This window comes from Palaemon carinicauda, chromosome 42, assembly GCF_036898095.1.
Source record: "Palaemon carinicauda isolate YSFRI2023 chromosome 42, ASM3689809v2, whole genome shotgun sequence".
NCBI classification, from domain to species: domain Eukaryota; kingdom Metazoa; phylum Arthropoda; class Malacostraca; order Decapoda; family Palaemonidae; genus Palaemon; species Palaemon carinicauda.
The window spans coordinates 8,446,123-8,467,461 of record NC_090766.1 but is presented as its reverse complement, the minus strand read 5'-3'; the positions used below and the strand labels follow the sequence as shown (position 1 = coordinate 8,467,461).

At 42.9% G+C, this 21,339-nt stretch overlaps 1 protein-coding gene across 1 annotated transcript in view; it reads left to right on the top strand.

Moving 5' to 3' along the window:
- Positions 1 to 20,939, top strand: part of LOC137632875 (uncharacterized) — a 60,263-nt gene extending 39,324 nt beyond the window's left edge. The window contains exon 6 of the mRNA XM_068364970.1: positions 20,698 to 20,939. Coding sequence (XP_068221071.1) covers positions 20,698 to 20,939 — 242 coding nt within the window. The remainder of the gene's footprint in view (positions 1 to 20,697) is intronic.
- The last annotated feature ends 400 nt before the right edge of the window (positions 20,940 to 21,339 follow it).

Here is a 21,339-nt window from a genome sequence, read left to right as displayed (position 1 = left end):
GCCACGTTGAGGCCGAATGGCATGGCCCGGAAGGCGTAGCTTTTCCTTTGGAGTCGAAATCCTAGGTAGGAGGAAGCGTGATGGTTCATTGGAATGTGCCAATAGGCATCCGCCAGGTCTATAGAGACCGTGTAGGAACCTTGAGGCAGAAGGGTCCTTATTTGTTGAAGCGTCAGCATCTTGAATTTGTTGTTCTCTATGAACTTGTTGAGGGGGGATAAGTCCAGAATGACTCTGAGTTTGTCTGAGTCCTTCTTGGGAACGCAAAACAGTCTCCCTTGGAACCTGGTGGACTTTACCTTCCTTATCACCTTCTTGTTCAAGAGGTCTAGAACATATTCTTCCAGAAGGGGGGTCGATTGCTGGAAGAACCGCTGGAAGATTGGGGGTGGTTGCGTCCAACTCCAGCCTAGACCGTTCTTGATGATGCTGTGTGCCCAGGGATCGAAGGTCCAACGATCCTGGAATTGGCGGAGTCTTCCTCCCACCGGAAGCACTTCATTGCTTCTGGTGTCCCGAGGACTTGTTGCCTCGGCCGCTAGCTCCCTTTCCTCCTCTACCTCTGGAGGGACGACGAGATGCGTCTCTGCTTGCACCCCTGAACGAGCCTCTACCTTTGGCATGAAAGGTAGTGGATGGTTGCTCAAAGGCAGGGGTGAAGACCGGTGACTGTGACAACACCGGTTGGGGGACCAATTGAAAGGTCTGTTGTGGTTGGGCAACCACTTGGGAGGTAGCGGGTCCCGGAAACTGACGTCGTTGCTGACGTTGCTGGGGTTTTGGCTTTTGAGGTTTCCTCTTAGGCTGAGGTCCATCGTCCTGAGAGGGTTTCCTTTTTCTGGACATGCCCCACTTGTGGAGAAGGTTCCTATTCTCCGTGGCGGCTCTGTCAGTTATTTCCTTGACAAGGTCAGAAGGAAACAGGTGCTTTCCCCAGATGTTGGAGGAAATCAGCCTCCGGGGTTCGTGTTTCACGGTGGCACCGGCAAACACGAATTCACGACAGGCTCTTCGAGCCTTTATGAAGTGGTACAAGTCCTTCATTACTGTCAGTAAGTGGGATTTGGCTAGTACCATGTAGTAATCTGGTACTCTAGTGTCACAGGCCATCACTTCCAGTTGGACTTGATGAGAAAGAGATGCCGCAAGCCTCTCCTTCGTGTCTTGTTCCCGGCGAAGGAGGTGATCGTTGAGCTTAGGGAGGTCTTCATTAAACTGACGTCCGGCGACGTCAGGATCGAGCCTTCCCACGACGAAAGTATGCTGAACATCTTTCCAGTGTCGAGCGTCAGGGGGGGTCACGATGGAGAAGGGTCTGCACTCCTCCAGTGCAGGGCAGGGTTTCCCTTCTTCCGCCGCTTTAAGGCATGCAGCTAAGGCCTTTTCCAAGAAAGGAAGAACCGCAGTGTCAGGTGCAACGTACGTAGGATGCTTCTTGCTCAAAGCCGGAAGCTTAGAGCAGGTAAAGCCCCTACTCTTAAATGCGGAGGCTAGCATAGCCTGGGCCTTTGTGAGATCGAACACTATCTCTTCTTTAGGTTCGGTCTCTTCCTTCGAGGCAGGTTCGGAACGAAGCCGGACGTAACAGTCCGGGTAGGCCTCAAAGCTTGGGAAGAACTCCACATCTTCCAACGGGACCGTGCCGATCTTGTCACTAACAAAGATCCTGCCGGTCCCAATAACCATATGCTCTGCATACCTCCACGGGTTGGCATGAGAGCAAGCGGGGAGATCCTTGACCGAAATCTTCTTCGGTTCTCTGGATCCAATCATCGACCTGATGGACTCCTGGTTCTCCTTCAGCCTGTCGTCCATGACGGCTCTAATCAGCCGGATCAGTTCTTGGGTAGAAGAGGAAGGATCCGGAGTCGAGGAGGTAGACGGAATGGACATTTCCGTCGGTGTAGGAGTAGGAGGAGGAATGGACGAGGGAGCAGCTTCAAGCTCCGACTCGGTGTATTCCACCTTGTCTTCGTCCTCTTCGGCTCCTTGAGCCATAAGCGTCTTCTCCGTGTCTTCCGAGACGTCTGAGATCTGTTCATCATCCTCGGAATCTAAACGACACTCGTGCATGGACTGAGCCATGACCACATCAGGTTCCACCGTAATTTGGACAGTGGGGATTGCTTCTTTTGGTACCACTGAGTCAGGGGAGGCCTTAGGGAACAACAGGGACCTCAGTTCTTCGGTGGCCAGGTACGGTCCAGTAGCATTTTTCTGAAAGCCACGCACCCACTTGCGCAGCTTTTCACGAGAAATGTCTCTAACCTCCGCTGAGGGAGGGTTATGGAAGGCCTCAACTAGGTGGGCCTGGCAGACCGTACAATCCAGTGGATTCCAGAACTTCAAATCCCCTTTCTTGTCTGCACAAGGGGCGTGAGTCCTGCAAGCCGTATGCCCGTAAAACTGCGGGCGTTTCACAGCGCAGAAGGCGAAGTCACACTTCATCTGCTCCTCCTGTGGAAGAAAGAGAAAATGAGTATGGGGGAGTCATAAGAATGGCTCTTAAACTAAGTTAATATTAATCATTAATTTTAACTTAAAGAAGGTGTGATGCATAGAGAATGAAAACAGTAAAGAGAACATGCTCCATGCATCTCGCCCGGCTGGTTACCATAAGCTTGGTCCTTGGATAATCCAAATGACCGAGATCATTGGATATAGTTTCCTAGAATTCCCAGTATTTTGGAACTCCATGGAAAACCAAGGACAAGATTGGGATCGAATTCATTCGGTTCCCAGTTAAGAGCCAGAAGGCCTCATTAAAGGGTAACTGCTTCTGGCAACCAGCCGTGCTAAGATGCACATAGCATGCTGGAATTAGAAGAATGCAAAGAGACAGCATGATCACTAATAGAGCAGTACTAGGTACTGATCTTAACAGTAGAAGCAGCTTATCTGTTTGCCATATAGGGCTATCCTAGTCTTATGATAGCTACAGTAAGGGGGTGCAAGTATTCTTGACGCCTCCGAGGCATCCGGCAAGCCGCCGGCATGCCGGAGCTCGCTCCAGCATAGATTCTGGCATTAGAACAGACAATTTTCAAAAGTCAGTTAAATACCAGGATGGCGGCCGCCGGCACAACGGCGGCACGCCGGCAGGAAGCGGCGGCTCCGGCAGTCGGAGGATGCCAGGTTGGTGACTGGGATAAGGATGGTAAAGGTAGTATCGGGTTGCCGGCAGTATATGCCGGCACTCCGGTGATCGACCGGCAAGCGGACGATTAGATAGGAGTAGGAGAGCCGCCGGTAGTAGCCGGCGGCAGCCGGCAGTCCCTCGGTACACGGGGGGCTGGCGGCAAGGGTAGGGAAGTCACCAAGAAGGAGGCAGGTATTGCCGACAGTAGAGGCGGCAAGAGACCGGCACCCGGATAGATAGAGAGACAGGGGGAGGGGGGAAAGGGATGCAGGAAGTACCGTCAGGGTTCCAGACATCCCTCCCCCTCCCTGAGGGGGTGTACCCATGATAGAGGCAGGCTCTAACATCCATGAGCAGGGGTCACTAGGGACCGGGAGCTAGGTAGCCCAAGGGAGGGCTAGGGAACACCCAAGAGGGGGGGGGGAGACTCCCATATGCAGAACTATACTAGTAACTAACCTTATAGGACACTATGAAGGTATATGTACCAGAGTGGACTGCACAAGGAAGCTCGGGTAGCCCTACTCATCCACCCTAAGGAGGAGTTGTAGGACAGGGGACAGATGAGTATAAACTAACCTAAGCATAGGCTAGGCTATACAAGAGATAGGTGGGGAGGGAGAAGAGAGAAGTCTTCCCAGGAAGGGTTTCTGTACCAGAGCGGCCACTAAGGGAAGGGAGGACACTCCCTAACCTAAGATCAGGCTGATCGGCTAAAACGGTGCAAGAGTACAGTTTCAGCATGGAACAGAGAAACCTTCCTAACCCGACCTAGAACAGGGCTAAAAGTCCTGAACTAGGCAAGGAAGAAGACATATCGCTATCGCAGGAAAGTCATAGACTATCCTAGCCATAGAGGTAGGCTAGCCTAACCTCACTCTCAGACGCAACCCTAAAGGGGGTTCATTCCTTTAGGGAGGACCGAGAGGCGATATATACTCTATTAGACAATTAATCCCTTTACTCAGAAAAGGGATCAAGGCTAAATAGAGGGAATGCCAAGGCAGGGGATGAAGGAAGCATATAGGGGTCCTAATATTAGGTTAGGCTAGAAAGAATCACTGACTAGCCTATCCCCTATATGGTCCCTGAAGGCGAAAACATTTGCATCACTGTCAAAAGTATTGTAAAATAATAATGCCACTATCTTCATAACTTAGTCTAGGATCACTAATAAATCATGCATGAACACTTGTATGTAGGCTCCTGGCCTGGGGGCTATAGTAGCCGACTGGTATGAGGTCAATCGATGACCGATAAAAAGCGTCTAAACACGATATAAAAGTTCCTAGCTATGAAGACTAAATAAACTAATGTATTCGATTAGTATATAATGCCGGAAGCGTTGTTGTGGCTAACTAAATAAGACATGCATAACAACAACGACGCCATAAAATGGCGGGTCCGGTAGAGGCACAGCTCTGCCACAAAACATCAATTATTTCGCAAAATAATATTTACTTTACGGCCAGAGCTTAATTAAACAATACTGGAACCTTGTACTCAACTTTCCAGAAGAAGGCGAGGCTGAAGGTAACGACATAGCGAAGATGCAAAGCGATAAAGATAACACAGGGAAAATCCGTCTAAGTAGGGCAGCTACTAAACAAAGGATGAAGACGGGCGTGACGTCATCAGAGCAATGGCGTCCGTTTGTTTACGTCTCGAGTATCAGTAGTAGCCACGAGTGAGATTAGCTGTGGAACGGCTCCCAGCTATTCTCAGCCCTTACACACCGAAGCATTAACTCTGTTCGGGGTGAAGATAGCTATGTGGCACGTTCAGACATGCGTGTCCCCTGTTGTATTACGATGTCTTAAAGGGAAACCTTTGAGATACTCGCTCCAGAAGTTAGAATTCTGTGATAACCTGTGGTTAAATTCTCTGGGAATATCTTAGTAGTCTTATACCCAAGGAAGCTACCAAACAGGAACCTTCCATCAGGACGCCATGGCTTGAGCCCAAAAAACATATATTTTATCATTTATGGTATCATTTTTATTATAAAACACAACTAATGCTATTATAAATACCTCTTTAAAGGCTCAATGGCTGCTCATGAATGGCAGTGGCAAGGGACAGTGACAATGCCCTATCAAGCCCTAGAGATTGACCATATATACATATGATCAGCGCCCAAGCCGCCACCAAGGATTGCCAGGCAATACCTGCCGATGACTCAGCAGATAGACCTATAGGCTTCCCCAAACCCCTCGTCCTTAGCTCACAAGGATGGTGAGGTTGCAGCGACCGAAGGAACTAATGAGTTTGAGCGGGACTCGAACCCCAGTCTGGCAATCACCAGTCAGGGATGTTACCACATTGGCCATCACAACCCTTCTACTAAATTTTAATTTTGTCATGAACTTTCTCATCATTTGGCTTTATTATTTTGGTGTTAAAGTTCATAAAAGAGAAAATTATTAAATTATAAGTAATATTTTCTTCATATTATTATTTATCAAGCTGCAATTCATGCCTAAGTCCAGATTATTTTCATTTTAGAAAGCATGCAGTAGTTGCATCAGGATAATAGATTTAAGCTCTAAATTACTGTAAGATACATTTAGAAAATAATTAGCTTCCATTTTGGTTAATATATCATTAGATAGTCAATGATTTTTATTAATGCTATTTGTTTTTCCTTACAGGTCCCCAGCTTGAGAGAGGTAAGGTTGCCACCATGTACCTTGCTTGTAGATTTTTTTTACTTTAGATTTGTTTCTGCGCTATATATAAACCTTTAAGTTCTTTACAGTGGAGATATATTATGGTGATAGGTGAAACAAGCTGTTAAAGTTTTTGCGAGGTGTAACTATCCTCCTCTAGTCAGCGGAGGGTGGGAGCGGGGTTAGACCATCCACCTTGCTCACACCTGCACTAGTAACAGACCATCACTTTTTATTTTGGCTCGTTAAAGACATGCCCTTGCTCTCACGTTAAAAACCTCTTAATACAATAACGATTAAAGCGCCATTGGCTTAAAGAATAAAAACTTTCCATTCCTTGTAGAGACCGATCCTCATGAGCTGTGTCCTACATGTAGAGATCACTCTTGCACGCACGAGTCTCCTCTTGTGATGAGCTTAGGGAGTGGTCGCCCTCCCAGTGGATGAGGTTTGGAAGGTGGCGCAAGGAGAAGGCGAAGAGGGATTCTTCCCTGTCGGGTTCATCGTCCAAAGGGAAGAAACTTTGTCATCAGACTCTGTTAGCTCGATGTTGCCTCTCTGACTCTCTTCGTTTGGCTTCCCGTGGGAGTCGGGTGAGTACTAGTGGCTCCCATTTGATTCCTAATCTATCTTGCGCTCCGGTGGCCTCTGTTGCTTCCCTTAGCGAAGCGGCGCCGGCTGCCATCGTAGAGGACTCGCTCTACGCTGATGCTGTGCATCAGCTGTGGCCTTCCTTGGGGCTTATGGATTCTCCGTGTAAGGAAAGGCTAGTTGAGGTCTTGCGGTTTGGTACGCAGTGGGAGTGTATAGCCTCCCCAGGGGTTAATTTCCATCTTCCCCCTCAAGACTCCATAAGTCTTGCTCCGAAAGAATCTCTTGTGTGCCCGACCGCTCGACCTTAGCACCTGCTCGCCCCAACTTTCGTTCTGCTTCAGCGGGTGAACGTGAGCAGTTCCTGACAGGTACTTCGCAGATTTACTTGTCAGGGCATCCCTCTGGGGTTGAACCGAAACAGTAACATCGACTATGTTCCACGGAGAGTTCATGATGTAGATCATCTGTCTGGGTTTTGCCAGCCAGGGGGGAAACAAAGTGATGCTTACAATATAAGTAGATACTTCAAAAACATCTTTTGATTTATGCTCACTCTGGTTTATTACGCAGGATGTTTTCAGAATGACCGTATGAAATTTTTTTTGTACAGATTTTATTACTCCGAAAATTAGATTCGCTTGTGACAATGGACCTGATTGACTTGAGACATCGAACCTGATTGACTTCGAGACATCATGCCTTATTGGCTTAAGATATCAGACCTGATTGACTTGTGACATTGAACCTGATTAAGATGATTCCTCAGACCTGATTGACTTGTGATATTGGACCTCATTGACTTAAGACATCGGAGATGATTGAATTGACTGTTTGGGCCTGATTGGCTTAAGATATCAGACCTGATTAACTTGTGACATCGTACATATTGACTTGAAACATCGGACCTGATTGAGTTGTGACATCAAAGCTGATTTACTTGAGACATCGGACCTGATTGACTTGAGAAGTTAGACCTGATTAACTTTAGACATCAGGCCTGATTGACTTGAGACATTGGACCTGATTGACTTGAGAAGTTAGACCTGATTGACTAGACTTTGGACCTGATTGACTTGAGAAGTTAGACCTGATTGACTTTAGACATCAGGCCTGATTGACTTAGGACATTGGGTCTAATTGACTTGAGACATTGGACCTGATTGACTTGAGAAGTTAGACCTGATTGACTAGACTTTGGACCTGATTGACTTGAGAAGTTAGACCTGATTGACTTTAGACATCAGGCCTGATTGACTTAGGACATTGGGTCTAATTGACTTGGGACATCAGGCCTGATTGGCTTAAGACATCAAACCTGGTTGAGTTGTGACATCAGACCTGATTGAGTTAGGACATTGGATCTGATTAGCTTGAGACATCAGGCCTGATTGGGTTTAGACATCAGACCTGATTGAGTTGTGACATCAGACCTGATTGACTTGAGACATCGAGTCTGATTGACTTAGGACATTGGGTCTAATTGACTTGGGAAATCAGGTCTGATTGGCTTAAGACATCAAACCTGGTTGAGTTAGGACATTGGATCTGATTAGCTTGAGACATCAAGCCTGATTGGGTTTAGACATCAGACCTGATTGAGTTGTGACATCAGACCTGATTGACTTAGGACATTGGATCTGATTGATTTACGATATCAGGCCTGATTGGCTTGAGACATCAGACCTGATTGACACGAGACATCAGGCCTGATTGGCTTAAGTCATCAGATCTGATTGACTTAAGTCATCAGACCTGATTGACTCAAGTCATCAGACCTGATTGACTTAAGTCATAGACCTGATTGACTTAAGTCATCAGACCTGATTGACTTGAGGCATCAAACCAGATTGAGTTGAGACATCGGACCTGATTGACTTAAGAATTGACATGATTAGCTTAGACATTGGACTTGGTTACCTTCAGACATCAAACCTGATTAGCTGGGGATAGCTGATTGCCTGTGGATATCGGATCTTATGGTAATTATTTCTAATTTAAGTGATCGACAATTAAAAAAAAAGATGAAGTACACTTCTTCGTATGATCCAGTAAATTTGATATAAAATTTATAGGGTAAATCCAAATACAAATAGGTTTTAGTTATATTTAATTTTAATTTTATATAATTTTATCTTGAAGTGAAAATGTTTAATTCACATAATTCAATAATTGTTCCCTATTACATGACAGGTTCATTTTAAAACTAACACTGAAGCTCCTTTTGAAGATCTATTATACAAATTTATATAGAGGGCCTGTTTTTTAATTCAAAATTAATGAGAAATATTGGTAAATAAAATACATTTGCTAAACTTTTGTCATCCTGGTTATCTGAAAATATTTTAAAAGTGGAACATTTCACATAGAAGTTGTAGATGTAGTTGCTGTAGTGGATGTACTACCCGTAGTTGTAACAGAAGTGTAACTACCTGTAGACATAGGTGCTCTAGTTGATGTGGGACTACCTGTAGTTGTAGTAGTGGTTATAATTGTAGAAGGGTCTGTAGTAGAAGTAGTACCTGGAGTTGTAGTTAGTCCAGTTGAGGTCGTGCGACTTGTAGTTGTGGAAGTGCCCATATATATGTTAGGACCTCTAGTTGAGATCATTTCTGTTGTTGAAGCAGTTCCAGTTTCAGTGGTGCATACCAGAAGTTTTGGTAGTGCTTGTTATGTAAGTACTACTTATATTTGTGATAGATGATGTTCCTTTAGTGGAGTTGATTCCTGTAGTTGAAGTAGTGCCAGCTGAAGTAGTTATGGAAGTGCCTGTAGATTAAGTAGGAGTTGTAGTGGAGATTATTTCTGTAGTTGAAGTAGTTCCAGTTTCAGTGGTGCTACCAGAAGTTGAGGTAGTTCCTGTTGTGGAAGTACTACTTTTATTTGTAGTAGAAGGTGTTGGAGTTGTTGTTCCTTCAGTGGAGCTAATTCCTGTAGATGGAGTAGTGCCAGTTGAAGTAGTTATGGAAGTTCCTGTAGATGAAGTAGGAGTTGTAGTGGGGATTATTTCTGTAGTTGAAGTAGTTGCAGTTTCAGTGGTGCTACCAGAAGTTGTGGCAGTACCTGTTGTGGAAGTACTATCTATATTTGTGGTAGATACTGTTGGGGTAGTTGTTCCTTTAGTGGAGCTAATTCCTGTTGTTGAAGTAGTGCCAGTTGAAGTAGTTATGGAAGTGCCTGTAGATGAAGTAGGAGTTGCAGTGGAGATTATTTCTGTAGTTGAAGTAGTTCCAGTTTCAGTGGTGCTACCAGAAGTTGAGGTAGTTCCTGTTGTGGAAGTACTACTTTTATTTGTAGTAGAAGATTTTGGGGTTGTTGTTCCTTCAGTGGAGCTAATTCCTGTTGTTGAAGTAGTGCCAGTTGAAGTAGTTATGGGAGTGCCTGTAGATGAAGTAGGAGTTGTAGTGGAGATTATTTCTGTAGTGGAAGTAGTTCCAGTTTCAGTGGTGCTACCAGAAGTTGAGGTAGTTCCTGTTGTGGAAGTACTACTTTTATTTGTAGTAGAAGGTGTTGGGGTTGTTGTTCCTTCAGTGGAGCTAATTCCTGATGTTGAAGTAATGCCAGTTGAAGTAGTTATGGAAGTGCCTGTAGATGAAGTAGGAGTTGCAGTGGAGATTATTTCTGTAGTTGAAGTAGTTCCAGTTTCAGTGGTGCTACCAGAAGTTTTGGTACTGCCTGTTGTGGAAGTACTACTTTTATTTGTAGTAGAAGGTGTTGGGGTTGTTCCTTCAGTGGAGCTAATTCCTGTTGTTGAAGTAGTGCCAGTTGAAGTAGTTATGGAAGTGCCTGTAGATGAAGTAGGAGTTGTAGTGGAAATTATTTCTGTAGTGGAAGTAGTTCCAGTTTCAGTGGTGCTACCAGAAGTTGAGGTAGTTCCTGTTGTGGAAGTACTACTTTTATTTGAAGTAGAAGGTGTTGGGGTTGTTGTTCCTTCAGTGGAGCTAATTCCTGTTGTTGAAGTAGTGCCAGTTGAAGTAGTTATGGAAGTGCCTGTAGATGAAGTAGGAGTTGTAGTGGAGATTATTTCTGTAGTGGAAGTAGTTCCAGTTTCAGTGGTGCTACCAGAAGTTGAGGTAGTTCCTGTTGTGGAAGTACTACTTTTATTTGTAGTAGAAGGTGTTGGAGTTGTTGTTCCTTCAGTGGAGCTAATTCCTGTTGTTGAAGTAGTTATGGAAGTGCTTGTAGATGAAGTAGGAGTTATATTGGAGATTATTTCTGTAGTTGAAGTAGTTCTAGTTTCAGTGGTGCTACCAGAAGTTGAGGTAGTTCCTGTTGTGGAAATACTACTTTTATTTGTAGTAGAAGGTGTTGGGGTTGTTGTTCCTTCAGTGGAGCTAATTCCTGTTGTTGAAGTAGTGCCAGTTGAAGTAGTTATGGAAGTGCCTGTAGATGAAGTAGGAGTTGTAGTGGAGATTATTTCTGTAGTGGAAGTAGTTCCAGTTTCAGTGGTGCTACCAGAAGTTGAGGTAGTTCCTGTTGTGGAAGTACTACTTTTATTAGTAGTAGAAGGTGTTGGGGTTGTTGTTCCTTCAGTGGAGCTAATTCCTGTTGTTGAAGTAGTACCAGTTGAAGTAGTTATGGAAGTGCCTGTAGATGAAGTAGGAGTTGTAGTGGTGATTATTTCTGTAGTTGAAGTAGTTCCAGTTTCAGTGGTGCTACCAGAAGTTAAGGTAGTTCCTGTTGTGGAAGTACTACTTTTATTTGTAGTAGAAGGTGTTGGGGTTGTTGTTCCTTCAGTGGAGCTAATTCCTGTTGTTGAAGTAGTACCAGTTGAAGTAGTTATGGAAGTGCCTGTAGATGAAGTAGGAATTGTAGTGGAGATTATTTCTGTAGTTGAAGTAGTTCCAGTTTCAGTGGTGCTACCAGAAGTTGAGGTAGTTCCTGTTGTGGAAGTACTACTTTTATTTGTAGTAGAAGGTGATGGGGTTGTTGTTCCTTCAGTGGAGCTAATTCCTGTTGTTGAAGTAGTATCAGTTGAAGTAGTTATGGAAGTGCCTTTAGATGAAGTAGGAGTTGTAGTGGGGATTATTTCTGTAGTTGAAGTAGTTCCAGTTTCAGTGGTGCTACCAGAAGTTGAGGTAGTTCCTGTTGTGGAAGTACTACTTTTATTTGTAGTAGGTGTTGGGGTTGTTGTTCCTTCAGTGGAGCTAATTCCTGTTGTTGAAGTAGTGCCAGTTGAAGTAGTTATGGAAGTGCCTGTAGATGAAGTAGGAGTTGTAGTGGAGATTATTTCTGTAGTGGAAGTAGTTCCAGTTTCAGTGGTGCTACCAGAAGTTGAGGTAGTTCCTGTTGTGGAAGTACTACTTTTATTTGTAGTAGAAGGTGTTGGTGTTGTTGTTCCTTCAGTGGAGCTAATTCCTGTTGTTGAAGTAATGCCAGTTGAAGTAGTTACGGAAGTGCCTGTAGATGAAGTAGGAGTTGTAGTGGAGATTATTTCTGTAGTGGAAGTAGTTCCAGTTTCAGTGGTGCTACCAGAAGTTTTGGTAGTTCCTGTTGTGGAAGTACTACTTTTATTTGTAGTAGAAGGTGTTGGGGTTGTTGTTCCTTCAGTGGAGCTAATTCCTGTTGTTGAAGTAGTGCCAGTTGAAGTAGTTATGGAAGTGCCTGTAGATGAAGTAGGAGTTGTAGTGGAGATTATTACTGTAGTGGAAGTAGTTCCAGTTTCAGTGGTGCTACCAGAAGTTGAGGTAGTTCCTGTTGTGGAAGTACTACTTTTATTTGTAGTAGAAGGTGTTGGGGTTGTTGTTCCTTCAGTGGAGCTAATTCCTGTTGTTGAAGTAGTACCAGTTGAAGTAGTTATGGAAGTGCCTGTAGATGAAGTAGGAGTTGTAGTGGTGATTATTTCTGTAGTTGAAGTAGTTCCAGTTTCAGTGGTGCTACCAGAAGTTGAGGTAGTTCCTGTTGTGGAAGTACTACTTTTATTTGTAGTAGAAGGTGTTGGGGTTGTTGTTCCTTCAGTGGAGCTAATTCTTGTTGTTGAAGTAGTGCCAGTTGAAGTAGTTATGGAAGTGCCTGTAGATGAAGTAGGAGTTGTAGTGGAGATTATTTCTGTAGTTGAAGTAGTTCCAGTTACAGTGGTGCTACCAGAAGTTTTGGTAGTTCCTGTTGTGGAAGTACTACTTTTATTGGTAGTAGAAGGTGTTGGGGTTGTTGTTCCTTCAGTGGAGCTAATTCCTGTTGTTGAAGTAGTTCCAGTTGAAGTAGTTATGGAAGTGCCTGTAGATGAAGTAGGAGTTGTAGTGGAGATTATTTCTGTAGTGGAAGTACTTCCAGTTTCGGTGGTGCTACCAGAAGTTGAGGTAGTTCCTGTTGTGGAAGTACTACTTTTATTTGTAGTAGAAGGTGTTGGGGTTGTTGTTCCTTCAGTGGAGCTAATTCCTGTTGTTGAAGTAGTGCCAGTTGAAGTAGTTATGGAAGTGCCTGTAGATGAAGTAGGAGTTGTAGTGGAGATTATTTCTGTAGTGGAAGTAGTTCCAGTTTCAGTGGTGCTACCAGAAGTTGAGGTAGTTCCTGTTGTGGAAGTACTACTTTTATTTGTAGTAGATGTTGGGGTTGTTGTTCCTTCAGTGGAGCTAATTCTTGTTGTTGAAGTAGTGCCAGTTGAAGTAGTTATGGAAGTGCCTGTAGATGAAATAGGAGTTGTAGTGGAGATTATTTCTGTAGTTGAAGTATTTCCAGTTTCAGTGGTGCTACCAGAAGTTGAGGTAGTTCCTGTTGTGGAAATACTACTCTTATTTGTAGTAGAAGGTGTTGGGGTTGTTGTTGCTTTAGTGGAGCTACTTCCTGTTGTTGAAGTAGTGCCAGTTGAAGTAGTTATGGAAGTGCCTGTAGATGAAGTAGGAGTTGTAGTGGAGATTATTTCTGTAGTTGAAGTAGTTCCAGTTTCAGTGGTGCTACCAGAAGTTGAGGTAGTTCCTGTTGTGGAAGTACTACTTTTATTTGTAGTAGAAGGTGTTGGGGTTGTTGTTCCTTCAGTGGAGCTAATTCCTGTTGTTGAAGTAGTGCCAGTTGAAGTAGTTATGGAAGTGTCTGTAGATGAAGTAGGAGTTGTAGTGGAGATTATTTCTGTAGTGGAAGTAGTTCCAGTTTCAGTGGTGCTACCAGAAGTTTTGGTAGTGCCTGTTGTGGAAGTACTACTTTTATTAGTATTAGAAGGTGTTGGGGTTGTTGTTCCTTTAGTGGAGCTAATTCCTGTTGTTGAAGTAGTGCCAGTTGAAGTAGTTATGGAAGTGCCTGTAGATGAAGTAGGAGTTGTAGTGGAGATTATTTCTGTAGATGAAGTAGTTCCTGTTTCAGTGGTGCTACCAGAAGTTGAGGTAGTTCCTGTTGTGGAAGTACTACTTTTATTTGTAGTAGAAGGTGTTGGGGTTGTTGTTCCTTCAGTGGAGCTAATTCCTGTTGTTGAAGTAGTACCAGCTGAAGTAGTTATGGAAGTGCCTGTAGATGAAGTAGGAGTTGTAGTGGTGATTATTTCTGTAGTTGAAGTAGTTCCAGTTTCAGTGGTGCTACCAGAAGTTAAGGTAGTTCCTGTTGTGGAAGTACTACTTTTATTTGTAGTAGAAGGTGTTGGGGTTGTTGTTCCTTCAGTGGAGCTAATTCCTGTTGTTGAAGTAGTACCAGTTGAAGTAGTTATGGAAGTGCCTGTAGATGAAGTAGGAATTGTAGTGGAGATTATTTCTGTAGTTGAAGTAGTTCCAGTTTCAGTGGTGCTACCAGAAGTTGAGGTAGTTCCTGTTGTGGAAGTACTACTTTTATTTGTAGTAGAAGGTGTTGGGGTTGTTGTTCCTTCAGTGGAGCTAATTCCTGTTGTTGAAGTAGTATCAGTTGAAGTAGTTATGGAAGTGCCTGTAGATGAAGTAGGAGTTGTAGTGGGGATTATTTCTGTAGTTGAAGTAGTTCCAGTTTCAGTGATGCTACCAGAAGTTGAGGTAGTTCCTGTTGTGGAAGTACTACTTTTATTTGTAGTAGGTGTTGGGGTTGTTGTTCCTTCAGTGGAGCTAATTCCTGTTGTTGAAGTAGTGCCAGTTGAAGTAGTTATGGAAGTGCCTGTAGATGAAGTAGGAGTTGTAGTGGAGATTATTTCTGTAGTGGAAGTAGTTCCAGTTTCAGTGGTGCTACCAGAAGTTGAGGTAGTTCCTGTTGTGGAAGTACTACTTTTATTTGTAGTAGAAGGTGTTGGTGTTGTTGTTCCTTCAGTGGAGCTAATTCCTGTTGTTGAAGTAATGCCAGTTGAAGTAGTTATGGAAGTGCCTGTAGATGAAGTAGGAGTTGTAGTAGAGATTATTTCTGTAGTGGAAGTAGTTCCAGTTTCAGTGGTGCTACCAGAAGTTTTGGTAGTTCCTGTTGTGGAAGTACTACTTTTATTTGTAGTAGAAGGTGTTGGGGTTGTTGTTCCTTCAGTGGAGCTAATTCCTGTTGTTGAAGTAGTGCCAGTTGAAGTAGTTATGGAAGTGCCTGTAGATGAAGTAGGAGTTGTAGTGGAGATTATTTTTGTAGTGGAAGTAGTTCCAGTTTCAGTGGTGCTACCAGAAGTTGAGGTAGTTCCTGTTGTGGAAGTACTACTTTTATTCGTAGTAGAAGGTGTTGGGGTTGTTGTTCCTTCAGTGGAGCTAATTCCTGTTGTTGAAGTAGTACCAGTTGAAGTAGTTATGGAAGTGCCTGTAGATGAAGTAGGAGTTGTAGTGGTGATTATTTCTGTAGTTGAAGTAGTTCCAGTTTCAGTGGTGCTACCAGAAGTTGAGGTAGTTCCTGTTGTGGAAGTACTACTTTTATTTGTAGTAGGTGTTGGGGTTGTTGTTCCTTCAGTGGAGCTAATTCTTGTTGTTGAAGTAGTGCCAGTTGAAGTAGTTATGGAAGTGCCTGTAGATGAAGTAGGAGTTGTAGTGGAGATTATTTCTGTAGTTGAAGTAGTTCCAGTTACAGTGGTGCTACCAGAAGTTTTGGTAGTTCCTGTTGTGGAAGTACTACTTTTATTGGTAGTAGAAGGTGTTGGGGTTGTTGTTCCTTCAGTGGAGCTAATTCCTGTTGTTGAAGTAGTTCCAGTTGAAGTAGTTATGGAAGTGCCTGTAGATGAAGTAGGAGTTGTAGTGGAGATTATTTCTGTAGTGGAAGTACTTCCAGTTTCAGTGGTGCTACCAGAAGTTGAGGTAGTTCCTGTTGTGGAAGTACTACTTTTATTTGTAGTAGAAGGTGTTGGGGTTGTTGTTCCTTCAGTGGAGCTAATTCCTGTTGTTGAAGTAGTGCCAGTTGAAGTAGTTATGGAAGTGCCTGTAGATGAAGTAGGAGTTGTAGTGGAGATTATTTCTGTAGTGGAAGTAGTTCCAGTTTCAGTGGTGCTACCAGAAGTTGAGGTAGTTCCTGTTGTGGAAGTACTACTTTTATTTGTAGTAGATGTTGGGGTTGTTGTTCCTTCAGTGGAGCTAATTCCTGTTGTTGAAGTAGTGCCAGTTGAAGTAGTTATGGAAGTGCCTGTAGATGAAATAGGAGTTGTAGTGGAGATTATTTCTGTAGTTGAAGTAGTTCCAGTTTCAGTGGTGCTACCAGAAGTTGAGGTAGTTCCTGTTGTGGAAATACTACTCTTATTTGTAGTAGAAGGTGTTGGGGTTGTTGTTGCTTTAGTGGAGCTACTTCCTGTTGTTGAAGTAGTGCCAGTTGAAGTAGTTATGGAAGTGCCTGTAGATGAAGTAGGAGTTGTAGTGGAGATTATTTCTGTAGTTGAAGTAGTTCCAGTTTCAGTGGTGCTACCAGAAGTTGAGGTAGTTCCTGTTGTGGAAGTACTACTTTTATTTGTAGTAGAAGGTGTTGGGGTTGTTGTTCCTTCAGTGGAGCTAATTCCTGTTGTTGAAGTAGTGCCAGTTGAAGTAGTTATGGAAGTGTCTGTAGATGAAGTAGGAGTTGTAGTGGAGATTATTTCTGTAGTGGAAGTAGTTCCAGTTTCAGTGGTGCTACCAGAAGTTTTGGTAGTGCCTGTTGTGGAAGTACTACTTTTATTAGTATTAGAAGGTGTTGGGGTTGTTGTTCCTTTAGTGGAGCTAATTCCTGTTGTTGAAGTAGTGCCAGTTGAAGTAGTTATGGAAGTGCCTGTAGATGAAGTAGGAGTTTTAGTGGAGATTATTTCTGTAGTGGAAGTAGTTCCTGTTTCAGTGGTGCTACCAGAAGTTGAGGTAGTTCCTGTTGTGGAAGTACTACTTTTATTAGTAGTAGAAGGTGTTGGGGTTGTTGTTCCTTCAGTGGAGCTAATTCTTGTAGTTGAAGTAGTGCCAGTTGAAGTAGTTATGGAAGTGCCTGTAGATGAAGTAGGAGTTGTAGTGGAGATTATTTCTGTAGTTGAAGTAGTTCCAGTTACAGTGGTGCTACCAGAAGTTTTGGTAGTTCCTGTTGTGGAAGTACTACTTTTATTGGTAGTAGAAGGTGTTGGGGTTGTTGTTCCTTCAGTGGAGCTAATTCCTGTTGTTGAAGTAGTTCCAGTTGAAGTAGTTATGGAAGTGCCTGTAGATGAAGTAGGAGTTGTAGTGGAGATTATTTCTGTAGTGGAAGTACTTCCAGTTTCAGTGGTGCTACCAGAAGTTGAGGTAGTTCCTGTTGTGGAAGTACTACTTTTATTTGTAGTAGAAGGTGTTGGGGTTGTTGTTCCTTCAGTGGAGCTAATTCCTGTTGTTGAAGTAGTGCCAGTTGAAGTAGTTATGGAAGTGCCTGTAGATGAAGTAGGAGTTGTAGTGGAGATTATTTCTGTAGTGGAAGTAGTTCCAGTTTCAGTGGTGCTACCAGAAGTTGAGGTAGTTCCTGTTGTGGAAGTACTACTTTTATTTGTAGTAGATGTTGGGGTTGTTGTTCCTTCAGTGGAGCTAATTCTTGTTGTTGAAGTAGTGCCAGTTGAAGTAGTTATGGAAGTGCCTGTAGATGAAATAGGAGTTGTAGTGGAGATTATTTCTGTAGTTGAAGTATTTCCAGTTTCAGTGGTGCTACCAGAAGTTGAGGTAGTTCCTGTTGTGGAAATACTACTCTTATTTGTAGTAGAAGGTGTTGGGGTTGTTGTTGCTTTAGTGGAGCTACTTCCTGTTGTTGAAGTAGTGCCAGTTGAAGTAGTTATGGAAGTGCCTGTAGATGAAGTAGGAGTTGTAGTGGAGATTATTTCTGTAGTTGAAGTAGTTCCAGTTTCAGTGGTGCTACCAGAAGTTGAGGTAGTTCCTGTTGTGGAAGTACTACTTTTATTTGTAGTAGAAGGTGTTGGGGTTGTTGTTCCTTCAGTGGAGCTAATTCCTGTTGTTGAAGTAGTGCCAGTTGAAGTAGTTATGGAAGTGTCTGTAGATGAAGTAGGAGTTGTAGTGGAGATTATTTCTGTAGTGGAAGTAGTTCCAGTTTCAGTGGTGCTACCAGAAGTTTTGGTAGTGCCTGTTGTGGAAGTACTACTTTTATTAGTATTAGAAGGTGTTGGGGTTGTTGTTCCTTTAGTGGAGCTAATTCCTGTTGTTGAAGTAGTGCCAGTTGAAGTAGTTATGGAAGTGCCTGTAGATGAAGTAGGAGTTGTAGTGGAGATTATTTCTGTAGATGAAGTAGTTCCTGTTTCAGTGGTGCTACCAGAAGTTGAGGTAGTTCCTGTTGTGGAAGTACTACTTTTATTTGTAGTAGAAGGTGTTGGGGTTGTTGTTCCTTCAGTGGAGCTAATTCCTGTTGTTGAATTAGTACCAGCTGAAGTAGTTATGGAAGTGCCTGTAGATGAAGTAGGAGTTGTAGTGGTGATTATTTCTGTAGTTGAAGTAGTTCCAGTTTCAGTGGTGCTACCAGAAGTTAAGGTAGTTCCTGTTGTGGAAGTACTACTTTTATTTGTAGTAGAAGGTGTTGGGGTTGTTGTTCCTTCAGTGGAGCTAATTCCTGTTGTTGAAGTAGTACCAGTTGAAGTAGTTATGGAAGTGCCTGTAGATGAAGTAGGAATTGTAGTGGAGATTATTTCTGTAGTTGAAGTAGTTCCAGTTTCAGTGGTGCTACCAGAAGTTGAGGTAGTTCCTGTTGTGGAAGTACTACTTTTATTTGTAGTAGAAGGTGTTGGGGTTGTTGTTCCTTCAGTGGAGCTAATTCCTGTTGTTGAAGTAGTATCAGTTGAAGTAGTTATGGAAGTGCCTGTAGATGAAGTAGGAGTTGTAGTGGGGATTATTTCTGTAGTTGAAGTAGTTCCAGTTTCAGTGATGCTACCAGAAGTTGAGGTAGTTCCTGTTGTGGAAGTACTACTTTTATTTGTAGTAGGTGTTGGGGTTGTTGTTCCTTCAGTGGAGCTAATTCCTGTTGTTGAAGTAGTGCCAGTTGAAGTAGTTATGGAAGTGCCTGTAGATGAAGTAGGAGTTGTAGTGGAGATTATTTCTGTAGTGGAAGTAGTTCCAGTTTCAGTGGTGCTACCAGAAGTTGAGGTAGTTCCTGTTGTGGAAGTACTACTTTTATTTGTAGTAGAAGGTGTTGGTGTTGTTGTTCCTTCAGTGGAGCTAATTCCTGTTGTTGAAGTAATGCCAGTTGAAGTAGTTATGGAAGTGCCTGTAGATGAAGTAGGAGTTGTAGTGGAGATTATTTCTGTAGTGGAAGTAGTTCCAGTTTCAGTGGTGCTACCAGAAGTTTTGGTAGTTCCTGTTGTGGAAGTACTACTTTTATTTGTAGTAGAAGGTGTTGGGGTTGTTGTTCCTTCAGTGGAGCTAATTCCTGTTGTTGAAGTAGTGCCAGTTGAAGTAGTTATGGAAGTGCCTGTAGATGAAGTAGGAGTTGTAGTGGAGATTATTACTGTAGTGGAAGTAGTTCCAGTTTCAGTGGTGCTACCAGAAGTTGAGGTAGTTCCTGTTGTGGAAGTACTACTTTTATTCGTAGTAGAAGGTGTTGGGGTTGTTGTTCCTTCAGTGGAGCTAATTCCTGTTGTTGAAGTAGTACCAGTTGAAGTAGTTATGGAAGTGCCTGTAGATGAAGTAGGAGTTGTAGTGGTGATTATTTCTGTAGTTGAAGTAGTTCCAGTTTCAGTGGTGCTACCAGAAGTTGAGGTAGTTCCTGTTGTGGAAGTACTACTTTTATTTGTAGTAGGTGTTGGGGTTGTTGTTCCTTCAGTGGAGCTAATTCTTGTTGTTGAAGTAGTGCCAGTTGAAGTAGTTATGGAAGTGCCTGTAGATGAAGTAGGAGTTGTAGTGGAGATTATTTCTGTAGTTGAAGTAGTTCCAGTTACAGTGGTGCTACCAGAAGTTTTGGTAGTTCCTGTTGTGGAAGTACTACTTTTATTGGTAGTAGAAGGTGTTGGGGTTGTTGTTCCTTCAGTGGAGCTAATTCCTGTTGTTGAAGTAGTTCCAGTTGAAGTAGTTATGGAAGTGCCTGTAGATGAAGTAGGAGTTGTAGTGGAGATTATTTCTGTAGTGGAAGTACTTCCAGTTTCAGTGGTGCTACCAGAAGTTGAGGTAGTTCCTGTTGTGGAAGTACTACTTTTATTTGTAGTAGAAGGTGTTGGGGTTGTTGTTCCTTCAGTGGAGCTAATTCCTGTTGTTGAAGTAGTGCCAGTTGAAGTAGTTATGGAAGTGCCTGTAGATGAAGTAGGAGTTGTAGTGGAGATTATTTCTGTAGTGGAAGTAGTTCCAGTTTCAGTGGTGCTACCAGAAGTTGAGGTAGTTCCTGTTGTGGAAGTACTACTTTTATTTGTAGTAGATGTTGGGGTTGTTGTTCCTTCAGTGGAGCTAATTCCTGTTGTTGAAGTAGTGCCAGTTGAAGTAGTTATGGAAGTGCCTGTAGATGAAATAGGAGTTGTAGTGGAGATTATTTCTGTAGTTGAAGTAGTTCCAGTTTCAGTGGTGCTACCAGAAGTTGAGGTAGTTCCTGTTGTGGAAATACTACTCTTATTTGTAGTAGAAGGTGTTGGGGTTGTTGTTGCTTTAGTGGAGCTACTTCCTGTTGTTGAAGTAGTGCCAGTTGAAGTAGTTATGGAAGTGTCTGTAGATGAAGTAGGAGTTGTAGTGGAGATTATTTCTGTAGTGGAAGTAGTTCCAGTTTCAGTGGTGCTACCAGAAGTTTTGGTAGTGCCTGTTGTGGAAGTACTACTTTTATTAGTATTAGAAGGTGTTGGGGTTGTTGTTCCTTTAGTGGAGCTAATTCCTGTTGTTGAAGTAGTGCCAGTTGAAGTAGTTATGGAAGTGCCTGTAGATGAAGTAGGAGTTGTAGTGGAGATTATTTCTGTAGTGGAAGTAGTTCCTGTTTCAGTGGTGCTACCAGAAGTTGAGGTAGTTCCTGTTGTGGAAGTACTACTTTTATTAGTAGTAGAAGGTGTTGGGGTTGTTGTTCCTTCAGTGGAGCTAATTCTTGTAGTTGAAGTAGTGCCAGTTGAAGTAGTTATGGAAGTGCCCTTAGATGAATTAGGAGTTGTAGTGGAGATTATTTCTGTAGTGGAAGTAGTTCCAGTTTTAGTGGTGCTACCAGAAGTTTTGGTAGTGCCTTTTGTGGAAGTGCTACCTATATTTGTAGTAGATGATATTGGGGTAGTTGTTCCTTTAGTGGAGCTAATGCCTTTAGTTGGAGTAGTGGCAGTCTGAGTAGTTATGGAAGTGCCTGTAGATTAAGTAGGAGTTGTAGTGGAGATTATTTCTGTAGTTGAAGCAGTTCCAGTTTCACTAGTACTACCAGAAGTTGTGGTAGTGCCTGTTGTGGAAGTACTACCTATATTTGTGGTAGATGATGTAGGTGTAGTTGTTCCTTTGGTGGAGCTAATTCCTGTAGGTGAAGTAGTGGCAGTTGAAGTAGTCATGGGAGTGCCTGTAGATGAATTAGGAGTTGAAATAGTTCTGTCTCTGTCTCAGATAGAGAATTAAATATTATTTGTTATTTGTTTATTACTGAAATTACTTAAAGATAAAAGAATATAATGTAAAAAGAAACACAATTTCCATCTGAAAATCTGAGAATTTCTAAGTATATTTTGTTATATTATATTCC